The 23,831-nt window shown below is 43.7% G+C and overlaps 1 protein-coding gene across 1 annotated transcript; it reads right to left on the reverse strand.

The window, feature by feature from the left end:
- Positions 1 to 1,774: 1,774 nt before the first annotated feature.
- On the reverse strand, positions 1,775 to 23,001 carry CCZ1 (CCZ1 homolog, vacuolar protein trafficking and biogenesis associated). The gene is made up of 15 exons (XM_065892665.1): positions 22,805 to 23,001; positions 21,725 to 21,822; positions 21,540 to 21,633; positions 21,182 to 21,259; positions 20,738 to 20,785; positions 20,074 to 20,157; positions 18,835 to 19,010; positions 14,670 to 14,751; positions 12,185 to 12,246; positions 11,775 to 11,886; positions 10,651 to 10,684; positions 9,888 to 10,005; positions 3,614 to 3,772; positions 3,201 to 3,328; positions 1,775 to 2,116 (listed from the first exon to the last, which is right to left on the reverse strand). The coding sequence occupies exons 1-15, from the start codon at positions 22,916 to 22,918 to the stop codon at positions 2,061 to 2,063; spliced, it is 1,443 nt and encodes a 480-aa protein (XP_065748737.1). The 5' UTR covers positions 22,919 to 23,001; the 3' UTR covers positions 1,775 to 2,060.
- Positions 23,002 to 23,831: the final 830 nt, after the last annotated feature.

Genomic DNA, 23,831 nt, shown 5'->3' on the forward strand with positions numbered 1-23,831 from the left:
GATGTGGGTATTGAATAAGTGTGTATTCATTGTTTTTTTTTTTAAATCCAAGTATAAAACTGATGATTAAATTTAGAATCTGATAAAACCAGTGGGGAGTGAAGTTGTTTAAACGTTTCTTTAGGCCTTCCTCCCCTGAGCCTGGCACACCTCCTTTGCCCCTTGTAACCACCCTGTGCCCACATCCTACCTGTCCTTCACATGCTGCCTCTTACATGGCCTCTTCCCTGGTCCTTTCCCATCCATTCCCACAGCGTCGCAAACAGCACTGCATGGACAAAAGGCCGAACAATGTAGGATAAAGAGCCAGGTGTGCAGTCAGCAGTTAAGTGAGTACTTTAAGTCTGTTAGGAAAGTGTTACAGCTAATAGTTGTGTTAAATATAAGAGTAACCACCAAAAGCATAAAAATACAATCTAAAGCTTCCAAACTAGCAAAAAGGAAGGATACTATCATCTGACATAAAGTTGGGAAAAAGAATAAAAAAAAGAATGGAAACAGAAAACGCAAAAGATGGCAGGGAAAGTACAAATCTACCCGTCACCACCAAGCAAACAGGTTAACGCACCTTTTCCTCCCCTGCAAAATCCCATAAATAATTAGATTGGGTTTAAAAAAAATAGAAATTCACTTCAATGTTATTCTTTACAAGGCAAACATCTTAAACAAAACCAGATAGAAAGGATGAAAATAAAGATAGAGAAAAAGATGTACCAGGACAATCTAAACAAGATGACTGGAATAACAAGCAATATTAAGGACAGAACAGAATTTAAAGCAAACATCTGCATGATACAGATAAAAATAAAGATAACAATAAAAGGACCAACAACCAAAGAGATGCATTACTTACATACATCGCACATACTAGCCTTGCAAGAGCAGAGAGAATTACAGGGAATACTACCATGAGGGAAGCAACAGATCAGGAAGACACACACGCAGTAAGGATACAGGTAATTTTACCAACCAAACTACAAAGTTGGAACGAACACAGAGTTAGCAACCAGGATGCAACAGAGAATAAACACTGACAAAAACTGACTACATTTTAGGTTGAAAACTGCAACAACTTCAAATAATACATCAGAGACCATGATCTATTTTTGCTGCAATTACTAAGTCAGCAATAAACACACAGTGAAGAAAGCCTGAGATCACTGGAAACTAAAACATACCATTTTAAGTATCTCACGGGGTAAGAGGAAATCATAAGGGAGATTGTGAATTAGAGGGTGACAATGAAAATTGCAACTGCAAATAGATGAGGAGTCATTTCCCTGCTCCACCCTAACTCACAGGCTGGGTGCAGGGGGCTGTGGGGAGCTCCTATTAGGGCCGGGTTGGTACCGATTTTTCCAGACCATGCCCGGCTAGTTTTCAACCAAACTCTGGGATGTCCAGACCACCAAAAGTTAAATCAAATCCTGCCAGGCTGAATCTCAGTTGTGAGCATGCCGGTGGGGCTGTGCCCGCCTGGGAGTTCTACGTGGCTTTATGTTTGGAGCACACTGGGGCACTTGCATTAAGTTCTTTGTCTGATGTTTATTTGTGGTCTAAAAATCACGTTATTGCTCAAGATAAAAACCAAGTCCAGCAATTACTTTGGGCAAATGCCTCACAGTTTGCCACGTCAGGCCTAGGGACCAGGGAAGGAATCCGAACTCTGAGCGCCCTTCGCTGCTAGAGTATTCCTGAGGATGAGCCAGGGACCCATGGCCGGTGCGGTCTACAAACAAGCAACCAGAGAGACTCAATGCAAGACCAGAACTTTAAAAACTTTAACAATTTATTAGTCTTATTTTCCAGTAAAATAGTCACATAATGTCAAAAGAATGGAATGAAAGAGATGTAGCTGGCTACCTTTAATTCCACATAAATATTTAAAAGCTAAAAACCTCAGGGAATCATCAGGCTGAGTAGAAAGTTGATTCTTCAAAGCAAGTATTGCTTTACTGTTGTCATTAATCCAGTCAGTAATATGACCAATAACCTGCAAAGGCAAACGAAATGCTTGCTGAGCGGTTTTTTTAAAAGACGTTTCGGTGAGCCCTTGTCAGTCAATCCAAGAAGAAGATGTTATTGAACTGCGTCGCACAAAGCTTCTTGACCTCTTCTGCAAAAAGAATAGAAAACGGTGAGTAAGGTATAGAAATTCTCACTTAAAAGGTTATATATCAGTACCTTAAATTCCCTGGAGTAAAGTTGGTCATAAATAAAGGTCTGCATTAATTTTGACCTTAAATCTCAGAAGCCTTGATAAGAAATGTTAAGTCGAGAGAAAGAAAAAAGGACCTGACGTACAGGAGACTTTAACACTATGTAACGTTGCTTCTTTGGGCCTGAGACAGCTCAAACCCAAAGTGTCTAAGACACCCGCGGGTTGGGGCGTGAGGAGCACAACTTCTAAAATCTTGAGGAATCTGATTCAAAAACACAGAAACTCTAGCTGCAACCCTGAATTGTGGATCGGGAGCTCCGCAACAGTGGCGTCATTATCTGGACTTTACTCAATTCCTGTTTTAAATGAGGCATGTAGGGGCTTCCCTGGTGGCGCAGTGGTTAAGAATCCGCCTGCCAATGCAGGGGACACGGGTTCCAGCCCTGGTGCGGGAAGATCCCACATGCCGCGGAGCAACTAAGTCCGTGTGCCACAACTACTGAGCCTGCGCTCTTCTAAAGCCCGCGAGCTGCAACTACTGAGCCTGCATGCCACAACTACTGAAGCCCATGCGCCTAGAGCCTGTGCTCCGCAACAAGAGTAGCCACTCCAATGAGAAGCCTGCGAACGGCAACAAAGAGTAGCCCCCACTCGCCACAACTAGAGAAAGCCCGCGCGCAGCAACGAAGACCCAACGCAGCCATAAATAAATAAATGAGGCATGTATTCCCTGAGGTTGTTTCTAATGCATAGACTATTAATACAAGTATTGCTATCAAGAGAAAAATGTAATACACCCCAGAAGATGTCTGCAGAAGAAACCTCACACCTGATTGTCCTTACAGTTGACACTTGGGGTGCACTGCCCCACTGTCCCACTCCTGAATAGACCAAATGATGATTTCTTTTAAGCAACAGGGGGCATCTGCTTAAAATCTCAAGTCATGATTTCTATTTAGCATGTCCTTAGTACACTGAAAAGATAGTTTTTAAATATCAGTAGCATTAAAATTCTGCTCAAATACCAAACCCTATTTACCATTTACTTCAATGAGGTTTGCATTTTTTTGATTCAAAATAACATACAGCTCCCGCTGGTCAGACTTTTTCCCAACAACCCAATAATCACTCATTGCTTTCACGATGATTTCTTCATCTTCATCCACTCTGTAAGAAAAGAGTTTCAAAACGCAATTGTTTATTTTATATATACAGCTGGATTGTGAAAAACATTCTAAAACAAGAAACAGGAAACTTGAGCCATTTGAAAAGTTCAGGGAGTCCCCTGTGAGTGACCAGCCCCTTCTGGGCTTAATGATGTTTGGAACTGGTGCCCAGGGAGGTAGTCAAGACCTCTGAAGGGGCCTGGGGTCACTCGGTTTTTGAAGATGATTCCTTTAATGTCCTCTTATTAGAAAGTGGACGCCTAACTGGTGAGGTGGTTAGAATTACCTTGTAAAATCACTGTTGATGTCACCCAGGATCTTCATTAAATCTGGATGAACAGACGTAAGTGACACACTGGGTGTTTTCCTCATGTGAATTGTACTTTTTTCTGCTAAATTCATATGGTTGAAGTAGATAAACTTAAACTGGGGTTCTTTTTCAGACCTGTGAAAACATGTTATGGAGGTGGTAACTTTCTGAAAGAACAATTACCCAAATGTACAACTACACTGTAAAAACTCTAAATGTGGAATGGCTAAGGTGGTATTTTCAATGGCTGGGCCTTCAAATCAAGAACCTCAGTTAAGACGTAACATTCGGCAGTAACTTATCTGATATCCGTGAGGTATTCAGAATGACTGAATTTCCCAGCGAGCTCAAGTATGTACGTTTAAAACCACAAATATTTTAACCATTATGTGATGATTTTTTTTTTTCAAGTACAGTGTTTTATAAACAGCAGTCACTCAGTTATCTGTTCACTTAACAAAAAACAAAGTAAATCAATGCAGGCCACTTACCCTTCCAGTGAAGGGATCAGCAAACTATGGCTCTGGGACCAAACCAGGCCCTGTTTTTCTAAATAAAGTTTTACTGGGACACCCATATGCCTATGTATTGTTACAGCTGCTCTCACGCTTAAAGGATAGTTGAGTACTTGGAACATACACGGCCTACAAAGCCTAAAGTACTTACTGTTTGGCCCTTTGCAGAAAAAGGTTGCTGACCCCCGTACATCTCATTTATCCCACAGCTGCATGTATGTAAACTGCCACAGAACGGAAGCTTAGCACTGTAACAAAGCTTTCATCATCCCACTCAGAGATCATTCTAAAACGTACGAACCTCCTCTGAAGTATTTAATTGGGATTTACCCTTTCATTATTCTGGATGACTGGGCAATGCTACTTTGCTGTCTCCTGGGTCAGAGTCTGAGACCCCTCGGGGAGCCACCCTGACAGCTGGGCCACTCGGCTCTCAGGGGCCTCCCCTCCCTCACCTCTCACTGTGCCTTAAATTCACAATCGGGGGTCTGCGTGAGAGCCTGGGCAGCCCTGCCGCTGGGGGCCAGAAGCCTTCTCTGCTTACTACAGGGGGAGCGGCCACGCACTGGGGGGCTGAGGGTGCCGGAAATCCGGCCTCCGGGGAAGTGGTTACTACTGTGATACTCTACCTCTAGGCGAGAAAGAATGTGGACAATTAGTTCCCAGGAAAATGAAAACAGAATTCTTATAAAACCAGAATTTGTTTTGAGTAGGACCCTAAATCTAAGAAAAGCAAGTATAACTACAAGAAAAATTTTCTGGAAAGATGAAAATTTTAAACGAAGTTTGGAAAGAGTTGTAAATTTCGTTGTTTGGACAGACTAACTTCTATGACCTTCGATCAGGCTTAAAGTTCTGGTTACTTGTCTAACACCGTGGCGTTCCTCTTTCTCTCATTTATAACATGTACAACACTCTTCTAAGAAGATTGGAATTCTTCCTTTTGTAATCCCACATGGACATTCACATGAGAGACGTTATTTAGGTAGTTAGGACAGGGGCAAATGTGGCCTCTTTCCGCTCCACCCACCATGAAGGATGATGTAAAAACGAAAATAGAAAACAGTTACCTGCAATGTACTGTTAATAAAAGAAAACAAGATCTGCTCACATTAAAAATAGCGGGGATTCCCTGGTGGCGCAGTGGTTGAGAATCCGCCTGCCAATGCAGGGGGACACGGGTTCCAGCCCTGGTCCGGGAAGATCCCACATGCCATGGAGCAACTAAGCCCGTGTGCCACAACTACTGAGCCTGTGCTCTAGAGCCCACGAGCTACAACTACTGAGCCCGCGTGCCTAGAGCCCATGCTCTGCAACAAGAGAAGCCACCGCAATGAGAAGCCCACGCACCACGACTAAGCGTAGCCCCCGCTCGCCACAGCTAGAGAAAGCCCGCGTGCAGCAACAAAGACCCAACGCAGCCCAAAAAAATTAATTAAAAAAATAAAAATAAAAATGAGAAAAGATAAGATCTGCTCACATTAAAAGCAGCAGGGTTTCCCTGGTGGCACAGTGGTTAAGAATCCACCTGCCAATGCAGGGGACACGGGTTCGAGCCGTGGTCTGGGACGATTCCACACGCTGCAGAGCAACTAAGCCCGTGCGCTGCAACTGCTGAGCCTGCACCCAGAGCCCGTGAGCCACAACTACTGAGCCCATGTGCCACAACTACTGAAGCGCACGCACCTAGCGCCCGTGCTCAACAAGAGAAGCCACTGTGATGAGAAGCCCGCGCACCACGACGAAGACCCCATGCAGCCAAAAATAAAATAAATCTATATATAAAAAAAGAGGTCACAGGGATATCTCCCATGAGTAAAGAGCATCAATTTTACTGAGATGCCAGAGATTATATGTTTAAGGACCAGTTATGTGAAAACCTTCCCACACTTCCAAAGCCTACCTGGAAAGGTTACTGTGAGCTGTGAACCAGGGGAGGAAATGACCAGATGTTCAGCGCACACATAACTGCTCGCAGAGTTTCGCCTGTGGACTTGGGCAGCTGGCTGGGAGCAGGGCCCAGCTGTGGTTTTCATTTGTTCTGGGCTGTGTTCCAGAGAGCTGAAGGTTGCCAGATAGATGACTTCTAGATGGATATGGCTACTGGCCATTCCTCACTAATCAGACCAAACTTAAGGCAAAGAAGACTTCCTCCACCGCACTCCACCATTAAACACCACTGACCACAGCCGGGGGCAATTCTTCCCATCTCGCCTTCGTCCGGCTCCTCCCCATGTCCGATCCGGGGTCTGATCATAACCAACCCTTACTGCTAATGGTTACACTGCTCACTTGTGGAAGGAATCCAGCGCAGTCAGCCTCCTAGGCAACTGGGCTACTTTACATATATTCAAGAAGACTGATAAAAAAGGATTACAAAAAGAAAATTGCTCACAGGAAAGAGGCTCCTTTCCTAATAACTTTCTACATCCTCCTCCTCCTTCCTGCCTTTTCAAATTTAATTTTAGAATTGGCTAGTGAATAGGGGTGTGTGAAAGAAACAAAAACTGAAGTCTCAGATTCAGAAAACCATCGATTTGGGGGAAAATTTTAAGTTACAGCCCTCCTGCAAGCCCTTAAAAATTCTAGGTGAATTAGAGATTTAACACAGAAAATAAAGCCAGGAATGTACCAGAGATAAAAATGGGACATTTTTACAATATTGGGGTGGAAAGCCCCAAGTGTGCCACTAAAGACAAATCCAAAGGCAATGATTAATAAAACTGAATAAATATAAAGGAGAGAGGATGCAACATGACAAGGGTATTACATTAGGAGTACTGATGTAAAAGAAAAAAGACAAAGCACTTCAATGGAAAGAGCCAGAGGACGGGGACAATTTGTGGAGGAGACAGAAATGCCCATAAACAGACAAGGAGATGCCCAACCTCAGTGTCACTGTCAAAGTGCGAGAGCATGGAGAACAGGAGCTGGTGGCACTGGTGGGAGGGGAAGATGGCTCCATCCTTGCGGGAGCCGAGCCACATGGTAAATGTGCATTTCCTTTGCCCCAGAGCTCAATCCGAGGGATTTCTCTTGAGGAGATAATTGGGTGTTTAAGGACCCGACTGTTCAATACAGAACTGTTTGTAATACTAATAGCCATAACCAGCCCTAGCCATTAAATGGGAGAACGAATAAGCAAATAAAACACACCTTTCCTAGTAAATACCGTGAAGCCATCAAAGAGAATGAGGTAGGTCTGTACTTATTGGTTTAAACTGATGCTCATACCATATATATATTTGTTTATTTAAAGCTACAGATTTACAGCATGATATATTTTCAGAAGTCCATGTGTAAAAAACACCATGTGTGTATGTCACTGTGTTTATATGCGTGTACAAGTCCAGAAAGACAGAAGCCAAATAAGATTTCCCATATTTCTATTTTAGAATCCTTTAAAAATTAAGGACATAAGTTACTCTCAAAAAAAGAAAAAAAAATAGAATTTTAAGTTCTAGAGAAGAAAAAAACTGAGGTGGCCCACAAAGGAATAGAAACCAATCACCAAACAAACCTACTTCACACCATTCTTTAAAGGGCTGACCCCAATTTCATAAGGAACGTTAAGGGTTTCCCTGGTGGCGCAGTGGTTGATAGTCCACCTGCCGATGCAGGGGACACGGGTTTGTGCCCCAGTCTGGGAAGATCCCACATGCTGCAGAGCAGCTGGGCCTGTGAGCCATGGCCACTGCGCCTGCACGTCCGGAGCCTGTGCTCCGCAACGGGAGAGGCCAGAGCAGTGAGAGGCCCGTGTACCGCAAAAAAAAAAAAAGGAACGTTAAGAGCTACAATTTATAAATCTGGACTCAATGCTAAACACTGGCACACAGCCCCGTGGGCACTTTCTAGTGGGGGCTGCAGCCGAGAGAACAGAGGACCCTGAGCTGGTCTCTGGGATCAGGACGGCTGGCTAACATAGCCTCCTCTGCCCCCCAACAATGCCCCTGACATGCTGCTGGCTGGGGTCTTTCCTCCCTCAGGACTGCCTCTAATTTCTCTGGGATGTGACTTATGGAGGTCCCAGAATTGGCATATAAAATGGCTTGATTTGGGTCAGAAGGATTTCTGGAAGAAAACATTATCTTTTGTACTCAAAAGCTTTTATCTTTAGTCAGTTGATGGTTACGGTTTGGCAATCAAAGGTCCTTACATATAACATCTCAGATGCATCGAGAGCCATCTTCAGGTCACGGTTTCAAAGATAAGAACAACTACGTTCCTAGAGTTCCTGTTACTGGGCACACCCCTAAATTGTGTGGCACTTATTTCACCATCACGTTTGCCAGGTACCCTATCCTCCAGGGGCTGATGGTACCGTGCAGCGATTCTCCTAACAGTCAAGAAACTGTCCTGTAGACAGGAATTGACAGATCTGTGCCCAGACATACATGGCAAAATGCCGATGGAAGAATCTAAGTGGGTGTATATGTGTATCCACTGTACAATTTTTTCAACCTTCCTATGTTTGAAAATTTTCGTAATAAAATATCGGAGAGAAAACTGCTGTCTAATGATAGGATAATTAACATCCAAGGCCATCTCCTTTCTTCTGTACAATCCCAAAGAGGGTTAACCTGATGTGTAAAATAAAAGGTACTAGACCGCAAGTTTACCTCTGGATATTTGTCAGTGAGTTACTTGATACTCATCATATCTGCCGAAAGCACAGGCAGAGCAGTGAAAATGTCCAGTCATCTCCCAAGGGTTCGGGGATGTACGTAACTACACTTGATCATTCTCCGCTCATAACCTGCATGATCCAACACAGATTTAAGGCACATGCTGCCTTCAAAATTGAAAACCTGGCAGGTTCATGGTCGAACAATTAGATTGAGCAGCACTGTCAAGATGTAAGTTGGTCAGGCACTTTCACTCCTTGGCTGGATCTTTTCTAAAACTACGTAAGCTGTCAGCAGTAGAAATCCACTTGCAGAATCAAAACCTACCTGTGCTTTCACCTGGAGCCCGTGTGGGACCTCTCTGTGGGCTGGTGCTTATGTAAGACCACATACATACAACATATGATCACAAGCACAAGGTTATACATAAATTCACAGCATTTCAGTAAATTCTCAAACACATGGGAAGCCCATATAAAGAAGACTTTTATTCCTTAAAGTACTTTCCATCTACACACTTTACAGTCATTTGACTTTGCACTAAGAGTAGAAAGAGGTTCAGTGACTTTTCAGGGTGTTTTTAGAACCAAGGTGAGTTTAACCTCGAGTCTCCTGATACTCAGTCTAGAGCCTTTCATGATGCCAGACTCAGCACCAACGCCTACTGGCTTACGTCACAGGCAACCTCACCAGGAACACTTCTGCACAAGAGGCAAAGTGCTTTCCGTCTATGCAAAGCAAAACCCTGCTGATTACCTCTGCCAGTGTGGATTTCACAGCCTGGGCGGGTCATGTGGGATGTGAAGTGAACTCACATGGCCAAGACCACAGGCGGAGCTAGCACACCTAACCCCACACGTTCATACCACCACTGGGGAGGGCTGAGGGGATGCATTAAGAGAAGACCCAGCCCCGACCATCATTGTGGGGCAGAAAAACTCACGAACAGCTCCCTAGGAAGCCTTGCAGACAGGACCAAACAACACATTTTGTTCTCTGGATTCAGAGATTATACGAACCTTAACACCATCCATGTTCTAAGCAAGAACCACCCTTATTCTTCCAAAGCCAGTTAAATGCTTGAAAGCAAACACAAAGCAAAGTACAAACCCAGATATTCTTTTGTTGATGTTAAACTGCTCACAAATGTCAGATGCCAGCACTGTAAGCTGGGGCCCAACAATGCTGTCCAGTCTTCGGCAAAAGTCCAGTGTAGGCTGGATAGAAGCTTACAAGTAATTCAAGAAACACCAGTGAGTGTGAGGACACTGTGTTAAAAAGGTCAATTTTCATTTTACCATCTTAACAACAATATTCAAATGAAAACTGTACTGATCTGGGAAATAATTAAATGATCAGGTCCCCCTCCCCTCCCAAATAGAAGAGAAACAGAGGAGCCAGAATTAGTCATATTTAAGATGAAAAAGAGGCAAAGAACTATCTCACTGTGAATGTTGACTGAAGCACTCCCTGCGGGGTAGTAAGTTGCCTGCCTACCCCCAGTAGACCTAGGAAGGTCAAATACTTATTTAACAAACACTACATAGCACTCACAGGCCAGGCACTGTTGGCGCTTTACAAATATTCCCTCATTTAATCCTAAAGCCCCCTTTGAGATGGGTACTCCCATAATCGTTTCACGGGCAGGAAGGCACAGAAAGGTGCCCAGGTACTACTGCTGAGAAGCAAGAAAGCTGGGACTTTAACGATATTAGAAATAGCTGGTTAAGATGGCAGAGGCCCCAGATGGAGGCTTAATACAGCCTCCCTGTTGCTACGACAACTTGTTTATCATTTAGGAACAGACCACAGCAAAGTGTAAAGAGAAAAGGCTTAGCTAATCAGGTGAAATCAGATACAGGTGTGTACCTACCATCGATCATAAAGCACACAGCTGCACTCATGGCCTGCGGGGGGGAGGGGAGAAAAGAAACCAAAGATTAGATAATGGTACAAAAAAAGAAGACTTAAATAATCAAATGCAGTGGTCTTGTTTAAATCTTTATTTAAATATATCAACTTTATAAAGACTTTTTTAGTCAACTGGAGAAATCTGGATAGGGTCTGGATAATAGATGGTATTAAGGAAGTTATTAACGTTATTTTGGTCCAGTGTGATAATGGCAGGTGGTGATGTTAAAACAGAGGTCCTTATTAGTTAGAGATGCAAAATGAACTACTTATAAGGGAAATGAGATGATTTAAAATGCTCTAACAAGAAACCAAAACATGGGGCTTCCTTGGTGGTGCAGTGGTTAAGAATCCACCTGCCAATGCAGGGGACATGGGTTCCAGCCCTGGTCCGGGAAGATCCCACATGTCGCAGAGCAACTAAGCCCGTGCACCACAACTACTAAGCTTGGGCTCTACAGCCCGCGAGCCACAACTACTGAGCCCGTGTTCCAAAACTAACGCCCTCGCACCTAGGGTCCGTGTTCCACAACAAGCGAAGCCACCGCAGTGAGAAGCCCGCGCACCACAATGAAGAGTAGCCCCCACTCGCTGCCACTGGAGAAAGCTTGCGCGCGGCATCAAAGACCCAACACAGCCAAAAATAAGTAAATAAATAAACCCAACCAGCATAAATATACATCCTTACAAGATAATATCCTGACAGAAACTCAGACTATCCTTATGGAATTAGCAAGTCCACAGCTTTAAAATCAGAGCGAAGGCAGAATCCACTGGAGTGTGGGCAGGCATCGAACAACAGGCAACACCGGCCTTGACGGCCTCTGATCTGTCCGCGTGCAGGACTTGAAACATCTGAGTCACAGCCTCAGACAGTGACTCTTGCTAATCACAGAACTACTGTTTAATGGGGACTGAAAGTAACCCTCTTACTCCAGAAAGCACCCATTTTGAGTTTTACAATAATCAGAACTTGCGACACCTGTTCCAAGAAACATGTGAGGTCTGCGCACCGACTAGTGTACCCGTGCAAGAAAGATTTACTTTAGTATCATCTGTAACCCTGGAGAGAAAGGCCACTGTTACCTTATAAACAATTAAATGCAGAGCTTCATATGTGTCATCTGTATTTACAAAAATTTTGGGAAATCTGCATTTTGCTTCTGGATCATTAAGATTCAAGGGTCCAGTGAGAAATCTGAGAAGGAAGCAGAGATGACTTGATTCAATTAGGCAGATTATAAACAGGAATATATAAACAGTGCATTCCTATAAGGGTGTTAATATACGGCCTTTTTGGGAAGCTAGACATTACTTAGAAAACACCAGATCAGAATACAAAAAAGTAATCGTTTTAATTCATTGGAAACAAAAGAATTTCCTTTGTTGATTATTGTCAATAAAGTAGCACAAAGGTAATTCAGTGCTCATGATTTTATCTTTACCAAAAAAGATAATAAAATCCAATACTGTCTATCAAAGGACAGAAGTCCTACCTTCCATAGTGTTGAAGATTTCCGGGCATTTCTGCCCTTATCGGAGAATCCCTTCCCGCCAACTGTAAACAAATTTAATGTTGACAAGTGCCTTATTAGATTTCCTATATTCAAAACTTTGAAAAACAGCATTTATATTTACTAGTTGGCTCCATGCCATTTTTCTATATCAATTTTCCATATTCCTCTCCACCAAAAAAAAGGGAGGGGGGATTACAGAGGTACAGAAAGAACTCACTGGTTTTAAACAGAACTATCATAACTTCACTGTGCCCTAAATTCCACATACTGATTTTGTTCCTTTTACAGCAATAATTGAAATCTCCCATGTGGTTAATACGTGCTAGGCGATGACATAAATTACATAACTTCATCTCATATCACCCCTATGGGGAATGCCGTCTTCCTATTTTCTAGAAATGGAAACAAGTACGAAGAAGTTCACCAGCACACCCAGCCCCTGAGTGGAGGGGCCAGGCATCAAACACAAGCCTGTGTGACCTGAAAGTCCCTGCCTTCAGCCATGACATGGTGCCTCCTCATAGATCTATATTTGTAACCCATTCCTGGTTTCTTCTGCTGAAGATACACTACTTCAATATGCATAGGAAATAAAAAGAAATTCCAAATCTAATAGTCACAATAGCTAAAACTTATTATTCTTCTAAAACTTCTTGATGTTCTTCTAGTCTACATAAAATTCTAGCATGTAACTGAAAATGAAAGATTGAAAAACAGTAAATCCAATAGTGAAAATGCACAGCTCTCACACGTGCAGCCTGTAGCGAAAGAAGTCCTCACATATCCATGTCCTCACTGCCACTTCGTACATTCCTATTTTATAAGCCCGGCCCTTTAGACATACAATAAAGCACCAATAGAGTGTTCTGCTGTTGCAACAGCACTGTCCACCATGGGAAAGCCTCCTGAAGGATCCTTCTGAGGGTGTGGTTGGAAGCAGGTGCTTTAGCATTAGTCAGACCCCGAGATCAAGTCCTGGCTCTCTCACTTACTAGCTGGGTGACGTGGGGCTAAATCACGTAAGCCCCCCAAGCCTGGGTCTCCTATCTGTAAGATGGAGATAAGGTACCCGGCTTTCAGGATGGCTGTCAGGATGTCATGAGATAATGCAAGTGTGCTGGGCACTTACACCGTGTCTGGCGTATGGTACACACTCCAGAAACATTAGCCACTGTATTCAAACTACCCAGAAAGGAGCAAAGTGCAGGACCAGGTCCTTCTCAAAACCTTGAGATTTCTCATCAAAGAGACTTTTTTCCTGTTGTTTCAGGTCATGGCCTTAAAAAACAGAGCGAGGGAGAGGGTGCGTGTATGCGCTCCTGGGTCAAAATGATAATGTTATGGTTTACGAACACTTTTCACTTCCAACCTAACTAAAGCTAAGAAAAGATACTTTGCGGAAAACACTGCAGTATTATTTACAGTTCTCTGCAGAAAACTGAGAAATTGTCAGAATGGAAAAGCCAGGCGGGAAGTATAAAATCAACTCAAAATCAGATCTCGGGCTTCCCTGGTGGCGCAGTGGTTGAGAGTCCGCCTGCCGATGCAGGGGACGCGGGTTCGTGCCCCGGTCTGGGGGGATCCCGCGTGCCGCGGAGCGGCTGGGCCCGTGAGCCATGGCCGCTGGGCCTGCGCGTCCGGAGCCTGTGCCCCGCAATGGGAGAGGCCACAGCAGCGAGGGGCCCGCGTACCGCAAAAAAAAAAAAAAAAAATCAGATCTCATGTTTGTACGTGAAAAGACCACAGAATTAACCACTGTTTTGTCCAAGATCCCTGGCATTTTCAGAGTTCCCAGAACCCGACCTAAAAATCCAGTTTTTCCTCTACTCAATGAATTGCTCCCCTTAAAAACATAGCTTTGCAATTGCATTTGAACGTAACAAAATGAAGAAAAGCTGACATACGTGGTTTTCTGTGCTAAGTGACACACGCTAAATATACACAGTTGGCCTTCCGTATCTGAGGTTTCCACATCTGCAGATTCCACATTTGTGGATTCAACCAACCGCATGTTGAAAATATTTGGGGCAAAAATTTCTTTTGAAAGTTCCAAAAAGCAAAACTTGAATTTTCCACACACTGGCAACTATTTACATAGCATTTGCATTGTATTAGGTGTTTTTTTGTTCAATTTTATTAGGTATTATAATAAACTAAAGACAATTCAAAGTGTAAGGGAGGATGTGCGTAGGTTACATGCAAATACTATGCCATTTTATATAAGGGACTTGAACATACGTGTGTGGATCTGGGTATCTGGGGGGTCCTGGGAGCAATCCCCCATGGATACCAACGGACAGCTACACGACTAAACATCACACTAATAATGTAAAATACAGACCAGAACTGCCCCACCCACCAAGTTACTCCACCCCCAAATCTGTGTGTGTGTGTGTGTGTGTGTGTGCGCGTCTATATGTCTATTTATCCATCTATTTATCTAGAGATTAGTACCCCATCATACCTCAGGTTCGATATGCCTTGGAAATAGAGATGTGGTGAGGTATTTGTATAAAATTCTCATGTCATCTTGTTCTAATCCACTCCTGAAACATCAGAAAAGCACTGTGTTAAAAGTCTGGAATTGGTCTTCTGTCTTTCCATTGCTCTGTGATAAAAGTTCATCTCTCTCTTTTTTTTTTTGCATGATATCAAGAAGGCCTTTCCTTGATGGAAAGTTCAAGAATGGAATGAAGTAAACTTGAGTCCAGCACTAGAACTCCACCCTGACCTGCTAAAGGCTACTACTACATGGTGCTGCATTTTATGCGACACTTGAAGTAAAAAGTCACAGCAGATTTGATTTGCCTACCACGTGGGATTATCCAGGGAGCATTAGCAGCTCCCCTTGAGGTAGCAGGTTTCTGTCCACTTTCTGGGTTACACGGTAAGGCCACTTTCTTTCACCCCGCATCCTGAACATACTGCTATGCTGTAGACGGGGAACTCAAAACGCTATGTCTCAGAAATGTATTTGGATTTTAATTCTCTCGATTCAGTGTAGGCAAAAAGTGGGAAGAGAAAGAAACAAACTTTTGGGCAAACCATCCAATCTGGCACCTGGAATAGTACTGAGAAACTAGCAGGTGTTGTTGGACTCTACCTAAAACCGGTTTTTCAGATAAGGATATAAACAGACAATGAGTCTGTATCTGGGGGTTTTTTTCTATTCAAGATAATTGAAAAAAATCCTTGAGGAAGTCTAACTAGATATAAACCAAGCCTCTGCACCACGTTCCAGGGGCTCTGTCTTCTTTCCCAGTAGAATCGCAGGTTATGTTAGAAGTCCGGCCCGGCTCGGCACAGAAACCCGGCCCGCTTCCCTGAACTCCTCCCATTTGTCTTATCTCCGCCTCCTCCTACACCACCTCTCCTCTCCCATTTCCAGAATGTCTGTCCACAGCTAAAACTCTAAAGGGGCCAAACACCCTGAAGCAGGTTTGAAGCTTCCTGCCAAGCAGAACGAAGTCCCGGGTCCAAAGGTGAGGCCAAAACAGAAACAGCTGAGAACTGTCGGCGCTTGGCCTGTGACAACACGAATTCTGAGAGGAACCCGCAGCCAACCGGGCAGATGGACCTTTCAGATCAAACACACAGAAGGTCCCCCACTCTTTTCTTTTGTGGAAATAACTGAGGAAAGAAAGAGAAAGACTCAAAACAGGCTCTGGATGTTACTTTCCATTCAAGACATAAATCCCGGTGGAGAGAGCTTGCTACTGGTAAGCAGCAGACAGTATGTAAAGAATCATGCTCTGGGCAGTTTCTTCCAGAGTTGCGCTTCCGGAGACGGTAGCTACTGGGTACATCTGGCTACTGAACACCTGAAATGCGGCTGGTGGAGATGAGTGTAAAATACACACTGGACTTTTAGGATTGAGCACAAAAAGAGCAGCTCGTTAATAATTTTTTATATTGTTTACATGTTGAAAAAATATTTGAGATATATTGGGCTAAAAAAATATATTGTTAAAATTGATTTCTCCAGTTTCTTTTTATTTTATTGTGGCTACTAGAAAACTTAAAACGACATTTGTGGCCTGCATCATATGCTTATTGGACAGTACTGCTCCAGACCAGAGACACTGAGCAGAAAACACCCTATAAAAGGAAACGGAAGACACTTCTCAACTACTTACTACGTGCGCTGTGCTTAGGGCTTTGCATTTATTATTGCACTTAAGATTTAATGCTAGGCATTAAGTAATTTGATGCTGGTTTTCTGGGTAGAAAATTTATAAAGAAAATAAGTCGCAGCCAGCTGTTCAGAGCATGAAGCAGCAAGTAGGCGGTTCCCACTCTGCCTATGGGGAGGCCTGCCGGGTTGTGGAACGTCCACGAGCTCCGACTGTAGCAACCCTCTTCCCAGTCCATCCCAACTCCTGCTCCCCAACAAAAGTAAATGAAGTAATACTGTGTTATAATTATGCCGGATGTTACCGCTGGAGAAAAGCTGTTACAACTTCATGCCAATCTTCAATAATCTCAAAATAAAAAGTAAAAACAAACAAACAAAAAACCCAAAATAACAAGAGTTCCTTTCTTAGCACAAGTAAACAAACAAAAGCAAACAAAACCCTGTACTGACAGGTCCACATGATTCAGAACTCTGTCAATGGCTCACATCAAACAGGAAACAGCCTACCGGTGCTCAGAAGTACAGATGTTCTCAAAAGTTTCTCAAATAGTCATTTGATATGAATGATTTAAAAAAAAGAAAAATTATTCTTCTGCTCGACTGATTTATTTGTGTGCATGAGATGCTACTACTTTCTCAAGACTGATTTTTCTTCCTGTTTTATGACTCTGTGCCTTGTTTTTACTTAAATGCTAAATGGACTTCACCTGTTTTGCTCTGAGACCTCCACACCTGCTCTGAGTGAAGCCTCAACTCCAGCGCTGTGAGCTGGGCACAGCCGTGGTCCGGGATCTATGCACTTCTCCAGAGCCCGCCAACTCTGTTTCTGGTGGCAATGCCAAGTTATTCGAGAATCTCTTTCAGCGGGAGCGTTACCGAGAATGAAGTGGCCATCATTCGACATAATCCTTCAAGGCAGGATCAGTTTAGTCTATAATACAGACTATGTCACTGTCAAGTGTTGAATGTAAAATAATCTAGCCAAGATCAAAGAGTCTGGTCAACTTTGATTAACTTAAGAAATAGCTAAGGCATTTATTCATAAAAGCATTCACCCCTTGGGCTTCCCTGGTGGTGCAGTGGTTGAGAGTCCGCCTGCCGATGCAGGGGACACGGGTTTGTGCCCTGGTCCGGGAGGATCCCGCATGCCGCGGAGCGGCTGGGCCCGTGAGCCATGGCCGCTGAGCCTGCGCGTCCGGAGCCTGTGCTCCACAACGGGAGAGGCCACAACAGGGAGAGGCCCGCGTACCGCAAAAAAACACAGGCCAAAAACACTGGGCGAGATAGTCAACTGACACCCTCCTCCCAACAGAGGAGGAGCCACTGCTAAATCCTTTCACAGCCACTGCTAAAACCAAATCCACGAGTTAGACGCAACACGGTCCAAACAGAACTCTAAGGTATTTCCTACCATCTGCTTTGAGCTCACCATCAACGTTCTCGGAGCACAAACAACATGCCAGAAGATACAAACACAAAAACCGAATGCACTTGAGCAGCTGCCGGAGGGCTTTCAGCTGGCTGCTCCCCCGTGAACCTCAGCGGCTCATCACAGGCAGACCACTGTCAGCTGTGAACAGACAGGCTGGCTCTCACTCAAGTCTTCAGGGACCTCTCCCCGCGGCCTCAGGCACGTTCACACAGCGCTTCCAGAGCTCTGTGTTCGGGAGTTGAAAGCTTTTAGTAACAGTTTATGTTTGCTTCTTGAGTATCAATGCTTTCATCAAAGAAATTATGTATTTGTCCCTACTACAGGACGCAAACACAGTTTGATAGTGGGTTACTACTTGGTTTTATAGCACTTATAACTTGTTGGATATTTTTTAAAAACTAGCTTCCTTAAAAGGAAGTATGAAAATTATGGGGCTTCCCTGATGGCACAGTGGCTAAGAATCCGCCTGCCAATGCAGGGGACACGGGTTCCAGCCCTAGTCCGGGAAGATGTCACATGTCGCAGAGCAACTAAGCCTGTGCACCACAACTACTGAGCCTGTGCTTTACAACTACTGAGCCTGCGCTCTAGAGCCCGCGAGCCACAACTACTGAGCCCGTGTGCCTAGAACCCATTATCCACAAGAGAAGCCACCGCAATGAGAAGCCTGCGCACTGAAATGAGTAGCCCCCACTCCGCAATGAGTAGCCCCACTCGCCACAACTAGAGAAAGCCTGCGCGCAGCAACAAAGACCCAACGCAGCCAAATATAAATAACTTAATTAATTAAAAAAAAAAGGATTCTTCAACCTAACATTTTCTCTATCTTCCGTGGAACCAGTTTTAAACTCCCCTGCTTGGTAATTTTAAACAAAATTACCCTAATTTTGGTTTAAACAATCACTGCCTTATTTTAATATCTAAAAAGACGCATCCTACCCCTCCACCCACCACCAGCTATTACTTCCAGTTTGACAACATGGTATCAACGGAGTCATTGCTATTTTTTGTGATCCTAAAAGACTTTCTGCTTCTATACACCAAGCCGTAGGGTATACCTACCAGATGAGTTGATCGTTATAGAGAAAGGCAGTGTACTTGACTATACTCAGGCTTTCTTCCATTCTATTAATAAAGGACTGGATTTTCAAATAAGTCATTTTATCCAATGGGAAGAAGCTGATCCCACCAAAAATGTCAAGTAGATCGCATGACTGCAAATGCAACGTTTGTAAATACTGTAGGAAAAAAATAAGGCATAAAAGTTACTAATAGTATATTGAAGACAGTACTCTGACAACTGAAAATAATTAGTCTTAATTTATGGTACAATTACATGCTAGCAAACAGCACACTGCCAAGACCAACACGGAGGTGAGCCACAGGGAACTGGATTTGAAATCAGTACCAATTTCAAAAAATTAAGTTCAAACATAAGTAGTGTTCATTCAGCATCGTGCTATCTCTCTTTGAAGCGCTGAAGTCTTCATATCAGTGCTCCTCAGACTAGACTGACCTCCACACATGATATCATGGGCCATCTTATACTAAAATCATGCTGGAAGGGCATACAGTCAGTGTTGATGGACAGGAGAGAAATTAAGACAAGAAGAGGAAGAGGGGACAGTCAGAGTGAATAACTATGGTCATTAAAGTGAAGAAACAAGAAAGAAAAGTACTTCATAAAAACAAAATAATTCAAAAATAGACATCAAAGGTAGTGTAGGGAGAAAGATAAATTGAGAGTCATTTCTCTAAGATAAACTGGATTTGACCAGGGGAAGGTCAAATATGCAAAATTTACATTGAAGGAGAATGGCAACTGTGTAGACACATTCCCATCAGCTGGGAAAGAAACATCACACTAATCACCGCTAAGGGAAGAAAGCCTGTGTCACAGCCACAGGCTTCACCTTGAGTCAATACAGATTACGCCTGTTTAGTGAACATAATTGATCTGTAAGAATGTGAGATTTTGCTAATTAACCGATCCACCACACAGGAAGTTTGCTTTTGAGTAAGCCCACAGGGACAGACACAGGTGGGACAAGGATGAAGCCGAAAGACATCTCCAAGATGCTTTAAGGAGCTGTGTACAAATGTCAAGAAGCTCTGATTCAAGAGCGCAAATCTAATGAGTCTCCTCACTGGTCTGATCTTGTCACACTATGCCTGAGGCTCTTTGCCATTTTTCCAACTTCTAGATTTTTTTTGTATGTGAGAAACAAACCTGTCTGTGTCGCTCTCTAACAGTCTGTTTGGACAACTACCAAGATTACAAATAAAATTCAAAATATTTACCCGATGGAAGAATTTCTCTAATCTTTCTTTTAAGAGCTTGACACCTCCATCTTCCATGGCTCTCAGAAATGTACCATTAAAAAGCTAATGGTGTAAAAGATTAAAAAAAAAAGTCAATTTCTTATGTCCTTCAGTTTCCCAATATAACAAGTTCTTCTTTTCCTTTTACATTAATTCCGCTAATTTCATCCCCCAATTCCTTTTGAATATAGAAAATATTTACATGAGAAAGCCTGAGTTATAAGTCACAAAATACCAAAACACTGTTAAGTGATACTGTAAATTTTATAAAATCACCTGTTTTGGGCATTTTTTTTTTTTGAAACCTGAACTCATACCTAAGTTCCAGTTTACATAAATAATATTGCCAGATCCTTCAATCATGCAAATACCTGCACTATGTACTTTCCTCAAGAACATGGACTCTACTGTTCACTAATGCAGATATACTCCTAGCACAAGTCTGGGAAGAGAGAAGGGCTCAGTACTGAGTAAGTTCACGTATAAACCTCAATACTGTTTCAAAGGCCCCATTATTTCCTCCCCCTAAAATGGACACATAGTCACCTCGCAGTCATGTAAAGAGTTAAGGATTATTTTAAGCATCCCATGTAAATTGGGGTAACTGGCTAGACTCTCAATTCAGAAAGCATGTCACGCTTACCTTGTACATGCTGTAGCACTGTTGGAGCACCGAACTATAAACCTTGTCCTACAAACAACACAAAGACATGGCACAGATCTTAATTTAAGGGAAAGCAAAAGAAGTCTATTGCATAGCAAAGGTACAGTGACTCTTGGCAAAGCAATACAATGCTCATAAACTTGGTCCTATAGTAGTTGTGCGCTGAAAATAAGAGGTATTTAAATTCAATTACGAACCAGTAAGCCTAATTTTTAGGAGGGCTTTAAACACAGATGATCAGTAGAAGGCATTCGTAAGAGACGGTACATATACACTTTTATAAGATTGTGCTAATGGAAATGATAAGCTGTGTGTACCCTGAGAAACTTCTGCAGAAGTGACATAGCTTAAATCTGAAAAAATAAGTCACTCAAGATACTAACAAATTTTTTTCTAAAAATATGAAATAAAAAATGACATTACCAGCAACTCCTCCTCTTGGTATTCGACAACTGGTTTTCCGTCCTTACTTTGCTTTTCAATTATGGGATTCCTAACAACCTACAAAGTTTGATCAACTGAAATTACACAATGTATCAACTATATGTGTTTTAAATTTTCCCCTAAATTAAAAAACTTGGACATGTCCCAACCCAAAACTTCTTAAAAGAGCCCCAGTAACAAATACACCAAACAGGAGTCTGATTTTTAAACTGCCACCAACCCTACTGTAACTCTCCTCAGATGCAATGACTGGAGGACTTTCCTGAATTCCTAACAGTAAAGATCACCCATCACTTTATAATACAAATTCAAAAAGGTGTACTGTGTATGTAAATACCATGACCATCCAGAAATTTTCTTCTGGTTCGTTGAAGAACTGTCTGTTCTTCTGTGTATGTAAAGATTTTGCAGGTTTTGATGGACTAAAGGTCCTAAAAAGGTTAAAAGAATGTTAGGGACAATTCTCCAGCATAAGTTTTAAGAATTCACTGAACTCTGCAAAAGCACATTGAAAAGTATTACCTTGTAAACTGTACAATAGCTTCACATAATCCGACATTTCTAATTTTTTCATTCTTTTCTACTTCATTTGGATAGTAAAACAAAATTTTATTCTCCTCCTAAAGTATGAAGAAACAGAATCACAACATTGACGTAAGCATTTTTTCCGTCTTAGCTGTTGAAAGTGCTACATTTACTGTCAACCTCTCATGCCATACACATTAGCTGGCAAAACAAAGGACCCTTTTCTAGAAAAACAAAAATGATCTTCTCCTCACGGTGTAAACAACGCCCACCTGCCTGAAGGTAATTGTGATACTCAGTAAATCACATGCCATCTGAAAGAGCATTAGACAACTATTCTGAAAACTCAGTCTCTGGATTTCCTTCCTCATGCTGATTTGTAATACACCAAAGCTTGTTAAGAAATAAGCGTGTGTTTAGGTGCACAGACTTACACCTCCCCACAAATTAAACCCAGCAGGTTCACAGGCATTTGGACTCACAGCCTTTAAAGGGACCGTGATTTCCTGCCAACACAACCTACCGCCGGACATCCGTTGAGGAAATCACCGTCCCCACCTCAAAAAATAACCATTAAAAAAACCACCCGCCCCCATCCGATTTAATTTATTAATTTGGAAAAAAAAAACTTTCCGCAAGATCCCCCAAACCTGCATTTAAAGGACTACAGTCTCCCACTCTTGTTCCACGCTTCTAGACGGGGACTTCTAGCAACAAAGACGTAAACTCAACTTTAATCACCCAGGATTGATGTAGAGAAGAGTGACTCCACCTGTGTGGAGTGATTAGCCTGACGAACCTTCACTCAATACACAGGCTTTGAGTCAGGACCTAGAACAGACGCTGCCCGCGTTGTGTGGCCCCCGCCGTAGCCCCTGACCCGGGCACACACCTGGCACAAAGCAGCCTGGTAAATGCCGCTCGACGAGGGCAGGGTGACAGGTGCTGCCCGGCTCCGGGAGGGCCGGGGCCGACGCCCCGGCGCACCCTGCGGCTGCTCGGGCCCGACGCCGTACGGCCGCCCCACGCCCTCCTCGGCCGCTTACGGACGCCCGCGCGCGGCCCCGCTCCGCTTACCTCTCCCTCGCGCGGCCCGAAGCGCGGGTTGTAGATGAAGAAGCTCAGTAGCGCCGGCGGGAACTGCTTCTCCTGGGCCGCCCCAGCTCCTGCCCCGGCCGCTGCTGCCGCCATCCCAGCCCGGCCCCCCAGCCTCGGGAGCCTCCCTCTGCCCGCCCAAATACAGCTGCCGCGAGGAGACCGCACTTCCGCCTCGCTCGCCGTCGTCCCGGAAGTGTCCGCTGCCGGCCCGGAAGAAGAATTCGCAGCCCACCTTCCACTTCTGGCGCGCGTGTGTGGGTTCGTTCCCGTTTGTGTCCTGGGTAGGTGTTTCTTATAACTGTAAGAGTTAAGTTGAGGGTGAAATCGGTTTTTTTAGTTTGTTCGCAGATTTCTGGCCTGGCTGAAGGCGAGGGTTGCGTGTTTAAAGAAAAATGAAACGGACATAGTTTTCTGTAGAAGGTAGTGTGAAGGTGCAAAGGAAGCCCCTGCGTTAGGGGCGGTCGTGCATTCAGCCAGGCAACTTGAGCATTTTCATCATCTACAGGGTTCCTCCGGGCATTTGTGGGCTTTTTTCCCCCCTCTTTGAGAGACCTCAGGTGACCGCTGGATCAAACCAGACCGTCCGGACTGCGCCGCGCGCGGATTCCTCTGGCTTCAGGGAGAAAGTTTGCTGCACCTGGCGAGGCGCGGTGTGTGGCCTAAGCGGGACAGAGCGTGGCATCTCCCCATAGTGCCCAGTCCCAGACCTTGGAGCGCAGGGTGTCGCCTTTTTCAGCTTTTGGAGCCTGTGAATTGTGGCAGTTGGAACGGCTCATTATGTCTGGCACTTGGAGTTCAAGCCCTTGCAGCAGACCGCTTGACCAAACTCAAGATTTTAGTTTAGGTTATCCCTCACAGATTAGGTTTGGAAACAGGACTTCTTATCCAGCCTGGCAGAATAGACCTTCACGTTTAGGGAGGCGGTGTTGGAATTTGGACATGAGACAGATCTGGGTACTTATTCTAGCTCTGTCACTCCCTAGGCGTGCATCCTTGGACTGATTAC

Source organism: Phocoena phocoena, chromosome 15 (assembly GCF_963924675.1).
Source record: "Phocoena phocoena chromosome 15, mPhoPho1.1, whole genome shotgun sequence".
In the NCBI taxonomy this organism is placed as follows: Eukaryota; Metazoa; Chordata; class Mammalia; order Artiodactyla; family Phocoenidae; genus Phocoena; species Phocoena phocoena.